The sequence below is a fragment of the Coregonus lavaretus genome (assembly GCF_964263955.1).
Source record: "Coregonus lavaretus genome assembly, chromosome: 8".
In the NCBI taxonomy this organism is placed as follows: Eukaryota; Metazoa; Chordata; class Actinopteri; order Salmoniformes; family Salmonidae; genus Coregonus; species Coregonus lavaretus.
The window spans coordinates 26,162,894-26,176,663 of NC_139995.1; the positions used below are offsets into that span (position 1 = coordinate 26,162,894).

General features: G+C 45.4%; 1 protein-coding gene across 1 annotated transcript in view; it reads left to right on the plus strand.

The window, feature by feature from the left end:
- Positions 1-1,123: 1,123 nt before the first annotated feature.
- The window catches only part of LOC311133549 (uncharacterized protein), a gene marked incomplete at both ends in the record, with an annotated part of 102,514 nt that continues 89,867 nt past the window's right edge, over positions 1,124-13,770 (plus strand). The window contains 3 exons of the mRNA XM_084167055.1: positions 1,124-1,209; positions 4,515-4,649; positions 12,581-12,690. Coding sequence (XP_084023181.1) covers positions 1,124-1,209; positions 4,515-4,649; positions 12,581-12,690 — 331 coding nt within the window. The remainder of the gene's footprint in view (positions 1,210-4,514; positions 4,650-12,580; positions 12,691-13,770) is intronic.

Here is a 13,770-nt window from a genome sequence, read left to right on the forward strand (position 1 = left end):
TTCTTATTATTTATTTCACTTCCATGATCATTGCAGAATAAATTCCTCACCTTTTCTGACTGTGATGGTTTCATACTCGAAAAAGCCTACAACAAATTAGGATACTATTCGTCCCATCGCTCATTTATTTTGACCCATTTCACAGTAGTAAATAGATAAGCCATTTCTAGTATTTTGCTCTATGCGATCCGATCCGGATTCTACCGCATTTTAACCGTATTTAAAGTGTGTGTGTGTGTGTGTGTGTGTGTGTGTGTGTGTGTGTGTGTGTGTGTGTGTGTGTGTGTGTGTGTGTGTGTGTGGCGTGTGTGTGTCGGTCAACAGATCTCAACCCAATTGAACATTTATGGGAGATTCTGGAGCAGCGCCTGAGACAGTGTTTTCCACCACCATCATCAAAACACCAAATGATGGAATTTCTTGTGGAAGAATGGTGTCACATACCTCCGATAGAGTTCCAGGTACTTGTGGAATCTATGCCAAGGTGCATTGAAGTTGTTATGGCTCGTGGTGGCCCAACGCCCTATTAAGACACTTTATGTTGATGTTTCCTTTATTTTGGCAGTAACCTCTACCTGCTGCCATTGTCTAGAAAGTAATGGCCTATAACTAATTGTTTTATTGTAGTTTTATTTATAGCCTGCTCATATCCATTCACATGAGCAGGCTATATCTGAAGGAAAGAACACAGTTGTATCTTGCAACATGTTACAACACCTAGACATTTGGGGAAAAGGCTACCATTTCTATCTAATTTTAGACATCCATTTCATTGAAACGATCCATTGGCTCTTCAAAGGAGCACTACCCCCACTCACTCCGTGGTGATAAGCTATTGCGCACGCATGTGCGTTCAACATCTGCATGTGTTAGGCTAAACCAGTGAGGATCGACCTCCAAGCGCCACTTTGCACGGGATGAATGGCTGCATCACTTTTGGAAGGTGTGGGACTGACTCTGCTCCTCACTCTGGTTGAAGTGTAACCGTGAAGCGTGCGTTCAAAAACATTTATCCAGTAAATTTGGTACTGATTTTGTTTTGGCTAAAGCATGTGTCAATGTCGCTACGTTTCTACGGATTAATGCATACGCAAAATATTGATACATTCAACACAACATGAAAATGGATTTTATCTTCGTTTCAATACTTTTTATATTTATCGACGCGATTTACGCAGTGTCCCGCTATGGAAATCTCCAACCATACATGTACGTTTTTTTATTATCTGTCGTTGTTTTGACTTACATTGTTTTTGCATGAAAATACAGAGTTATAACACTTCTGGTAAAATTTTACTTGTTACTACTACTGCTATTTATTTGAGCTTGACAGATAACCAGAATCCAATATCTATTGACGTATTCAACTATTTATGATTATTTTACAACTCTCATTAGTTGAAATATGATATTTGTATATTAATTTATCAATTAATATATTTCTATATTTAATGTTTTACTCTAGAGGTGTTTACATTGAAAGGAGAAACAATGTGTCCTATATCTGGGTGTGCATAGTTAAAACAACACAGACAGGCTGTATTTTGTTATTTTCTCAGAAAGGTGTGCACCTTGAACTATGACAGTGTTGTCATTAGAATACTCTAGTGTGTCTCTCAACATGCACTGTAATGTTATACCTTTACATAATTAAACATGATCTCATGGCGTATTAATGATGCAGCATTCCTGAGATGCTCCTACATTTCCCTATAATGGAGAGCATGCCATAGTAACAGGTGAAATAAGTCAGAGATGAGGTGCTTCTGATTAGTCTGACTTCATGATAAGGATGATATAAATCTCGGAGATGTTTATTTGTTCAGTTGTAATGACCCTGTCAATGTCAGATAGTGAGAAATAATTAGTTTTCTCAGAGGGACCCTAAGACCATTACTGTAAGAACGTTACCATAAGACCATTACCAGTCTCGGGCAAATAGATCCAGTATTAGCATCACCAACTGAAGGTTTTCACAGACATATCAGACATACAGTGGAGAAAAAAAGTATTTAGTCAGCCACCAATTGTGCAAGTTCTCCCACTTAAAACGATGAGAGAGGCCTGTAATGTTCATCATAGGTACACGTCAACTATGACAGACAAATAGAGAATTTTTTTCTCCAGAAAATCACATTGTAGGATTTTTAATGAATTTATTTGCAAATTATGGTGGAAAATAAGTATTTGGTCACCTACAAACAAGCAAGATTTCTGGCTCTCACAGACCTGTAACTTCTTCTTTAAGAGGCTCCTCTGTCCTCCACTCGTTACCTATATTAATGGCACCTGTTTGAACTTGTTATCAGTATAAAAGACACCTGTCCACAACCTCAAACAGTCACACTCCAAACTCCACTATGGCCAAGACCAAAGAGCTGTCAAAGGACACCAGAAAACCATTTGTAGACCTGCACCAGGCTGGGAAGACTGAATCTGCAATAGGTAAGCAGCTTGGTTTGAAGAAATCAACTGTGGGAGCAATTATTAGGAAATGGAAGACATACAAGACCACTGATAATCTCCCTCGATCTGGGGCTCCACGCAAGATCTCACCCCGTGGGGTCAAAATGATCACAAGAACGGTGAGCAAAAATCCCAGAACCACACGGGGGGACCTAGTGAATGACCTGCAGAGAGCTGGGACCAAAGTAACAAAGCCTACCATCAGTAACACACTACGCCGCCAGGGACTCAAATTCTGCAGTGCCAGACGTGTCCCCCTGCTTAAGCCAGTACATGTCCAGGCACGTCTGAAGTTTGCTAGAGTGCATTTGGATGATCCAGAAGAGGATTGGGAGAATGTCATATGGTCAGATGAAACCAAAATAGAACTTTTTGGTAAAAACTCAACTCGTCGTGTTTGGAGGACAAAGAATGCTGAGTTGCATCCAAAGAACACCATACCTACTGTGAAGCATGGGGGTGGAAACATCATGCTTTGGGGCTGTTTTTCTGCAAAGGGACCAGGACGACTGATCCGTGTAAAGGAAAGAATGAATGGGGCCATGTATCGTGAGATTTTGAGTGAAAACCTCCTTCCATCAGCAAGGGCATTGAAGATGAAACGTGGCTGGGTCTTTCAGCATGACAATGATCCCAAACACACCGCCCGGGCAACGAAGGAGTGGCTTCGTAAGAAGCATTTCAAGGTCCTGGAGTGGCCTAGCCAGTCTCCAGATCTCAACCCCATAGAAAATCTTTGGAGGGAGTTGAAAGTCTGTGTTGCCCAGTGACAGCCCCAAAACATCACTGCTCTAGAGGAGATCTGCATGGAAGAATGGGCCAAAATACCAGCAACAGTGTGTGAAAACCTTGTGAAGACTTACAGAAAACGTTTGACCTGTCATTGCCAACAATGGGTATATAACAAAGTATTGAGAAACTTTTGTTATTGACCAAATACTTATTTTCCACCATAATTTGCAAATAAATTCATAAAAAATCCTACAATATGATTTTCTGGAGAAAAAAAATCTCATTTTGTCTGTCATAGTTGACGTGTACCTATGATGAAAATTACAGGCCTCTCTCATCTTTTTAAGTGGGAGAAATTGCACAATTGGTGGCTGACTAAATACTTTTTTCCCCCACTGTACACTCTATCCCAGAGATGAGAAACGTTTGGACATGGAATTACAGAGCAGCTCGTAAATTATTAGACATACTGCACTTTCTGTTGCTAGAGAGGTTACCGAAACACTGCTTAATGTTAGAGGGATACTATGGCACCTTGAGACGGTCTTAGATACTCTACAATGCAGGGAATATGGTGCGATGGGATCTATGACACTGATGGCACCTGGCTTATAAAACTCAAGAACAAGACAGCCAAATCAGTTTGTATGACCTTGTATTCTGCTTTTCTTTGGTCAATGTTTTGACATACTGTAGTATCAGGTAAAGACTTAGTGAATGTTTGATTGAATTCTTGCTGCAGGCAGTGTCTTGTGCAGCCCTGTTTAGCGATCTAAACAGTAATGCATGAGGAATTTCCCTTAAGCATTAGCAGATAGCGTGGGCAGTCTGTCATTTTTTACTCTAAGTAATCCCCACAAGGGTGTTGCATTACACCGTACAGTAGGGCCGAGACGATACCAGTATTGCGATACTCGTTAGTATCGTGACAAGAAAACAAACACGAAGCAGATGTAACTTCTTTAGGAAAACAGCCCTAATGTTGAAAACAAACATCATTATGTTGTCATCCAGAGTCACATTTTATTTATTTTCCCATGCTATAGGACACAATGTTTTACATACAGCAGGTTTTTAAAGGACCAAAGAGTTCGGTCTGCTTCATGTTTTAATTTTTGGCATGGAAAAAATATTGCGATACTGGTATGGTCCCGGCCCTACAGTACAGAATATGCCCTTAGTAATCCTTGTCCATTTATCTTCACTGGTTCATGCTTCATAACAACCTCTTACATTTTCCCCTCATTTTAAAAATGACATAATATTACAAAATATTTTGATTTGTTAAATGTTTTTTTGCCACTGCCCTCTTTCAGGCCCAATGTGTGTGCAGAGCAGGAAGTGATGTTGGTTGCCCAAAGGCAGCCGTGTGTGCAGGCCTTCACACGCATGGTCAAGGTCTGGAATCAAGGCTGCCTAGGACAGAACTGGTGCATGGGATACGAGAGAAGGTGAGTCCTGCTCTTCATTCAGCCAGCCATCCATCCCTCAATCCATCCATTCCTCCATTAAATCAAATAGCACTTTATTCGACTAACAGTGAAATGCTTACGGGCCCTTCCCAACAATGCAGAAAGTAATAGAAAAGTAAAACACATAATAATAAAAGTAATAATAGATACACAATGAGTAACGATACCTTGGTTATATACAAATGGTAGTACCGAGTCGATGTGCAGGGGTACGAGGTAATAGAGGTAGATATGTACATGACAGATATTAAACAGTAGTGTCACGGCCGTCTACGGAAGGAGTGGACCAAAGCGCAGCGTTTGTAGCGAACATGACTTTATTAAAGTTAAAGTGCACGAACGAGAAAACAATAAACAATGACGGATAGTGAAGTCCTCAGTACACAGACTGAAACATGGAACAAAAACCCACAACCCTAAGGTGAACACTGACAGTTTAAATATGGCTCCCAATCAGAGATAACGAGCCGACAGCTGACACTCGTTACCTCCGATTGGGAGTCACATGACGAGACAAGACACTACAACCAAAACCAAACACAACCAAATGAACACACCCTATACCCAACACAACCAAATGAATACACCCTGGCTCAAACTACACAGTCCCGGAGCCAGAGCGTGACAGTACCCCCCCCTAAAGGCGCGGACTCCGACCGCGCCTACACCCCAAAATAGGGGAGGGCTGGGTGGGTGTTGCTCCTCGGAGGCGGCTCCGGCTCCGGGCTTGACCACCACCCCACTTCACTCCCCCCGTAGTGCCCCCGGTCCGATCTGACCCAGCTTGCTGGATCAGGACCTCCGACGCGCACCCCTGGCTTGGCGCGTGAGGTAGGAATGGACCGGAACTGGCAGACGATACGCACCCTTTGCCTGGTGCGTGGAGCCGGAACAGGCCTCACCAGGCTGAAGACTCGCATCCCTGGCTTGGTGCGAGTAGCAGGAATGGGCTGGATCAGGCTGACGGCTCGCACCCTTGGCTTGGTGCGAGTAGCAGGGACGAGCTGAACCAGGCTGACGACTCGCACCCTTGGCTTGGTGCGAGTAGCAGGAACGGGCTGGACCAGGCCGACGACTCGTACCCCTGGCTTGGTGCGAGTAGCAGGAACGGGCTGGACCAGGCTGACGACTCGCACCCTTGGCTTGGTGCGAGTGGCAGGAACAGGCCGGACCGGGCTGGCGACGCGCACCGTAGGTTTGGTGCGAGTGGCAGGAACAGGCCGGGTCGGGCTGGCGACGCGCACCGTAGACTTGGTGCGGGTGGCAGGAACAGGCCGGACCGGGCTGGCGACGCGCACCGTAGGTTTGGTGCGAGTGGCAGGAACAGGCCGGGTCGGGCTGGCGACGCGCACCGTACACTTGGTGCGGGTGGCAGGAACAGGCCGGACCGGGCTGGCGACGCGCACCGTAGGTTTGGTGCGAGTGGCAGGAACAGGCCGGGTCGGGCTGGCGACGCGCACCGTAGACTTGGTGCGGGTGGCAGGAACAGGCCGGGCTGGGCTGGCGACGCACACCGTAGGTTTAGTGCGTGGAGCAGGAACAGGCCGGGCTGGGCTGGCGACGCACACCGTAGGCTTTGTGCGTTGAGCAGGAACAGGCCGGGCTGGGCTGGCGACGCACACCGTAGGCTTTGTGCGTTGAGCAGGAACAGGCCGGGCTGGGCTGGCGACGCACACCTTAGGCTTAGTACGTGGAGCAGGAACAGGTCGGGCTGGGCTGGCCACGCACACCGTAGGCTTTGTACGTGGAACAGGAACCGGCCGGGCTGGACTGGCGACGCACACCGTGGGCTTGATGCGTGGATTAGGAACAGGCCGGTCCGTACTGGGAACACACACCACTGGCCTTAACCGGGGATCAGGAACGGGCCGGACCGGACTGGTAACACACCTCAGTCTCTTACGCCGTGCCTCAACTACTTCCCTCCCTCTACTCGCCAATGGCTCCCGTAATTCGGTAGCCTTCTCTCCACTTCTCCCTGTGGCAGCCTCCTGCTGCCCAGCCGCCCAAGCCATGTGCCCCCCCCAAAAAACTTTTTGGGGTTGCCTCTCGTCCCTCCGACGATGGCCCTGCTGACGCCGTTGCTCCTCTCTCGCCAGGGCCTTGATCCTCCCCCAAGGTCCCTTGCCCCCAAGCATGTCCTCCCAGGACCACGATTTGCCCACCTGGGCCATCGCCAGCCTCTCGATCTCCTTACCCGGCGCTTCCTTCCATGTCCAGTCTCCTTGCTCCTGGACACGCTGCTTGGTCCTTTTTTGGTGGGTTTTTCTGTCACGGCCGTCTACGGAAGGAGTGGACCAAAGCGCAGCGTTTGTAGCGAACATGACTTTATTAAAGTTAAAGTGCACGAACGAGAAAACAATAAACAATGACGGATAGTGAAGTCCTCAGTACACAGACTGAAACATGGAACAAAAACCCACAACCCTAAGGTGAACACTGACAGTTTAAATATGGCTCCCAATCAGAGATAACGAGCCGACAGCTGACACTCGTTACCTCCGATTGGGAGTCACATGACGAGACAAGACAAGACACTACAACCAAAACCAAACACAACCAAATGAACACACCCTATACCCAACACAACCAAATGAATACACCCTGGCTCAAACTACACAGTCCCGGAGCCAGAGCGTGACAAGTAGCAGCAGCGGATTTGATGAGTTAAAAAAAGTGTCAATGCAGATAGTCCGGGTAGATATTTGGTTAACTATTTAACTAACTATTAGCAGTCTTATGGCATCAGGGTCCTGTTGGTTCCAGACTTGGTGCATCAGTACCGCTTGCCGTGCGGTAGCATAGAAAATGGTCTATGACTTGGGTGGCTGGAGTCTTTGAAAATGTTTAGGGCCTTCCTCTGACACTGCCTGGTATAGAGGTCCTGGTGTACTCGGCTGTCCGCACTACCCTCTGTAGCGCCTTGTGGTCAGATGCCAAGCAGTTGCCATACCAAGCAGTGATGTAGCCAGTCAAGATGCTCTCAATGGTGCAGCTGTATAATTTTTTGAGGATCTTTTGAGGAAAATAATTCACCCTCCTTAAGGGGATTAAGCGTTGTCGTGCCCTCCTCACGACTGTGTTGGTGTGTTTGGACTGTCATAGATCCTTAGTGATGTTGACACCGAGGAATTTGAAGCTCTTGACCATGCTCATCGTCGTCTGTGATCAGGCCTGCCACCGTCGTGTCGTCGGCAAACTTAATGATGGTGTTGGAGCCGTGCGCGGCCATGCAGTCGTGGGTGAACAGGGAGTACAGGAGGGGACTAAGCATGCACACCTGAGGGACCCCGTGTTGAAGGTCAGTGTGCCGGATGTGTTGTTACCTACCCTCACCACCTGGGGGCGTCCCGTCAGGAAGTCCAGGATCCAGTTGCAGAGGGAGGTGTTCAGTCCCAGGGTCTTTAGCTTAGTGATGAGCTTTGAGGGCACTATGGTGTTGAACGCTGAGTTGTAGTCAATGAACAGCATTCTCACGTAGGTGTTCCTTTTGTCCAAGTAGGAAAGTGCAGTGTGGCGTGCAATAGTGATTGTCATCTGTGGATCTGTAGGGGCGGTATGCAAATTGGAGTGGGTCCAGGGTGTCTGGGATGATGATGCTGATGTGAGCCATGACCAACCTTTCAAAGCATTTCATGGCTACAGATGTGAGCACTACGGGGTGATAGTAATTTATTATTCCATCCATTCCTCCATCTATTCCTCTATCCATTCTACCATCCATTAATTTCTCCATCCATCCATCCATATAGCCATGCATCCATCCATTCTATGGCCACACTCAGACGCATGAACACTGACGAAATCGTATATGACATACAGTTGAAGTCGGAAGTTTACATACACTTAGGTTGGAGTCATTAAAACTTGTTTTTCAACCACTCCACAAATTTCTTGTTAACAAACTATAGTTTTGGCAAGTCGGTTAGGACATCTACTTTGTGCATGACACAAGTAATGTTTCCAACAATTGTTTACAGACAGATTATTTCACTTATAATTCACTGTATCACAATTCCAGTGGGTCAGAAGTTTACATACACTAAGTTGACTCTAAACTGCCTCTAAACTGCTTGGAAAATTCCAGAAAATGATGTCATGGCTTTAGAAGCTTCTGATAGGCTAATTGACATGATTTGAGTCAATTGGAGGTGTACCTGTGGATGTATTTCAAGACCTACCTTCAAAGTCAGTGCTTCTTTGCTTGACATCATGGGAAAATCAAAATAAATCAGCCAAGACCTCCACAAGTCTGGTTCATCCTTGGGAGCAATTTCCAAACACCTGAAGGTACCACGTTCATTTGTACAAACAATAGTATAAACACCATGGGACCACGCAGCCGTCATACCGCTCAGGAAGGAGACGCGTTCTGTCTCCTAGAGATGAATGTACTTTGGTGCGAAAAGTGCAAATCAATCCCAGAACAACAGCAAAGGACCTTGTGAAGATGCTGGAGGAAACCGGTACAAAAGTATCTATATCCACAGTAAAACAAGTCCTATGTCGACATAACCTGAAAGGCCGCTCAGCAAGGAAGAAGCCACTGCTCCAAAACCGCCATAAAAAAGCCAGTCTACGGTTTGCAACTGCACATGGGGACAAAGATCGTACTTTTTGGACAAATGTCCTCTGGTCTGATGAAACAAAAATAGAACTGTTTGGCCATAATGTCCATCGTTATGTTCGTAGGAAAAAGGGGTAGGCTTGCAAGCCGAAGAACACCATCCCAACCGTGAAGCACGGGGGTGGCAGCATCATGCTGTGGGGGTACTTTGCTGCAGGAGGGACTGGTACACTTCACAAAATAGATGGCACCATGAGGAAGGAAAATCATGTGGATATATTGAAGCAACATCTCAAGACATCAGTCAGGAAGTTAAAGCTTGGGTCTTCCAAATGGACAATGACTCCAAGCATACTTCCAAAGTTGTGTCAAAATGGCTTAAGGACAACAAAGTCAAGGTATTGGAGTGGCCATCACAAAGCCCTGACCTCAATCCTATAGAAAATATGTTGGGAGAACTGAAAAAGCGTGTGCGAGCAATGAGGCTTACAAACCTGACTCAGTTACACCAGCTCTGTCAGGAGGAATGGGCCAAAATTCACCCAACTTATTGTGGGAAGCTTGTGGAAGGCTACCCGAAACGTTTGACCCAAGTTAAACAATTTAAAGGCAATACTACCAAATACTACTTGAGTGTATGTCAACTTCTGACTCACTGTGAATGTGATGAAAGAAATAAAAGCTGAAATAAATCATTCTCTCTACTATTATTCTGACATTTCATATTCTTCAAATAAAGTGGTGATCCTAACTGACCTAAGACAGGGCATTTTTACTAGGATTAAATGTCAGGAATTGTGAAAAACTGAGTTTAAATGTATTTGGCTAAGATGTATGTAAACTTCTGACTTCAACTGTATATACTGAGATCATGTGACACCTAGATTGCACAGAGGTGGACTTTATTTAACTAATTATGTGACTTCTGAAGGTAATTGGTTGCACCAGATCTTATTTAGGGGCTTCATAGCAAAGGGGGTGAATACATATGCACGCACCACTTTTCTGTTATTTATTGTTTCGAATTTTTTGAAACAAGTTATTTGTTTATTTTCACTTCACCAATTTGGACTATTTTGTGTCTGTCCATTACATGAAATCCAAATAAAAATACATTTAAATTACAGGTTGTAATGCAACAACATAGGAAAAACGCCAAGGGTATGAATACTTTTGCAAGGCACTGTACAAAATGATTGGCCCAAGGCGGGAGCTATAGTAATTAACAGAAATGTGTTAGTCACACGCAATATCTCAATTGGCCCAAGGGTGGGCACTGCATCATTCGGTGGGGACGACATGTTTACTGTTGCCTTGTTCCCTTTCTTTCGCTTAGAAGAAAGTCTCTCTGTGTCTGTGCTTCTCTCTCTTTTTTCCACGTAGAGGCCTACACTATTTGACTGCGTTGCCTTGCATTTTTGTGTGCAAATGTTTTCACCACGGCCTGTAGGTCCAGGTTGCAGGCCCGACTGTTTTCTATACTGAGTATTGCCAACCCAGACAATATTTTTAGTTGATATCTTTTTAACATTTTTTATTTTTGTACTTTTTTCCCTTTTTCATAATATCCAATTGGTAGTTACAGTCTTGTCCCATCACTGCAACTCCCATACGGACTCGGGAGAGGTGAAGGTCGAGAGCCATGCGTCCTCCAAAACATGACCCTGCCAGGCCGCACTGTTTCTTGACACACTGCTCGCTTAACCTGGAAGTCAGCCGCGCCAATGTGTGGGAGGAAACACCGTCCGGCTGGCAATCGAAGTCAGCTTGCAGGCGCCCGTCCCGCCACAAGGAGTCGCTAGAGCGCGATGGGACAAGGAAATCCCGGCCGGCCAAACCCTTCCCTAACCTGGACGACGCTGGGCCAATTGTGTGCCGCCTCATGGGTCTCCCGGTCACGGCCGGCTGTGACACAGCCTGGGATCGAACCAGGGGCTGTAGTGAATCCTCAAGCACTGCAACGCAGTGCCTTAGACCGCTGCATCACTCGGGAGGCCCTCAGACAGTCTTTCTTGAGACATTGTGCGTTATATGTCCATTGCGCTGCAAACATTTAAACTTAGTCTTGAATGATGCATGCCAAATTGTACCAGAGATAAGGGACTGTTCATATTGCAACCACACAACACAAATGGCGGTTCACCAGTATGAACGAAATCGCAAACCGCTTTTTTTGTTAAAACCCTCAAGAACTGTTGTCAACTAAATATGATCATCTATTTGCATCTGCCAATTTATTGGCTGTCCAGGATCCAGACGACTTGTCCCCATAGCTTCCTATACAGTTAATCTCTTTCTGTAACATGTTGAGGCCGGCAGTTAAGGAGAATGAGAGGCTCAATTAAAGATGTTGCAGAACTGCTGTATTTGAAGCACAACTGCCTTCTGCCCAGTTTCCCTGATATTGCCACGGCAATCAAGCTGGTTTTACCATCCCTGTAACTGTCGCTCCTGCAAAGAGATTGTTTTCTAAACTAAAAGTCATAAAGAACTACCTATGAAGCATTAGGCTCTCGGTCTGATATGCGCTTTTGAATTCCTGAGTAATCTCCACTCATTGCACATGCACCATTGTAGCCTTGACCATGGCATTTGTTCACCGATATCCCCTTACTTTCAATCAGTTTTTCTTTTTCAAGGCCTGAAGGGGAGGGGGGGACTATGTACAAAAAGTAATTTCTAAACGGTTCACCCGCTATGGATGAAAATACCCTCAAATTATAGCTGACAGTCTCCACTTCAACCTCGTAGTCATTGTATCATTTCAAATCCAAAGTGCTGGAGTACAGAGCCAAAACAAAAAATGTGTCACTGTCCCAATATTTTTGGAACCCACTGTACCTACTGTATTTAGCTGAGGCGTCTCCAGAGGCCAGGTACATACCTGTGAGGGAGAGTCCTGCGGCTAACCCCTGACTCTGTCTCTGTGACTCACGGCTCACTCTCTGGGGAGTTTCTCAAAGTGCCGTTTAGGCTTTCTCCATATATTTACCGCCTTACAAAGACGCATGCAGCTTTGAAGGCAGCCAAAGCCTCAATTACACGCCGTAAACAAAACGTTTTTCCACAACAATTAATGACCGTGGAGCCGTGAGAGGGCTTCTAAACTACAGGGTTAGACACCCTACTCTGAAGTGCTGTCTGCCAGTCTCACACTTAAAAGACTGGGAAAATGTTTGCTGATTATTATACTCTTGACTTACCACAAACACACACCTTGACATTGTGCCATAAATCAGGAGCTCAAATTATTTTATAGAATCAACAGAGCTTGATATAGTGTACTAGCTTTGTATTATCTGGTTTGTATTCATCAATAATGTCATGTCTCCCTTGATAACAGGACAGCGTATTACACAGCATACAGACAAGTCTACAGACAAGACTACCAGACCGTTTACAAGTGCTGTCCTGGATGGTCTCAACTCAATAGAGAGGCTGGCTGCTTGTATCGTAAGTCTTTCCCTTTTCTTCTATTGCTTCATATTACTGAGGTTTCCAGTGTTAAAGTATCACAACCACCTAATGTTACAGACAGGGATCTTATGTTAATGTAGGAGGGAGAGATTGAAGATCAGGTTTCTGTTATTGTTATCAGGATACAGAATATGTTTATTAGTACAAATGTAATCTTTCTTGGGAGAATGCCCGCTTACACAGGAGTTGAGGTTATACTCGATAGGCACGTGAGAGGAGGGAAGGGTGCCTCAAACTCATCTCTCACCCTGGGTCAGGAGCCGCGTTAGTTGGGACAGCATTCACGGAGAGGTCGTAAGGTCAAGAGGTACTTAGGCCATCCACTGACTGCACTGTGCAGCTGTTACGAGTCAATGCCAGGCCTTAAGGCCTTCCTAAGTGCAACAGTGTGACCTTCACAACCAACCGGACACTGGGCGAAAGCTCCAATGTGTTGAATCATGTTGAAAGCTTATAACCAACTGTTGACATTTTTGTTGAACCAGCTTTGCATTGCAATGTCTTGTTTTACATTCTACCAAAGACGACAATGGACTTAGACGTGTTAAAGTGTTCAGTGACCAGCAGACCTAATCCCCTGTGCTTCAGGCTCAACTACACTTGGCTCTACAGGGCTCCTTGTGTCCTGAGATGGTGGGGTTTCTGCTGCCAGAGAGCGAGGGCATGGCTGGACAGGTGCTCCTCATTGTTCAGTTGGGTATGCCAATTCAATGTGCTGACTGGTTCCTGGTGTAGGTGTGGCCCCACAGTTGAATCTTGGCTCACGCTCACATGGTCATGCACCATATTCCCAGTCAGCGGATTCAGAGGTGTGGTAGTAACTGGTAGTACAGGTTGGAGGATTGCACCATGGATCCGAGTAAGGACTAGCTTGAGTGTATTTGTATTTTTTAATTTGTTTATATATATTTTTAGGGGGTAGATCAGCTTTAATTTTGCAGATAGATTGTAACTTCCATCAATGTAATTGTCTGCATCACTTCCAATACCCCATATGTTATTTTTTTCTTGCAAATATATACATATACACATACATATGCATACCTATATATATAT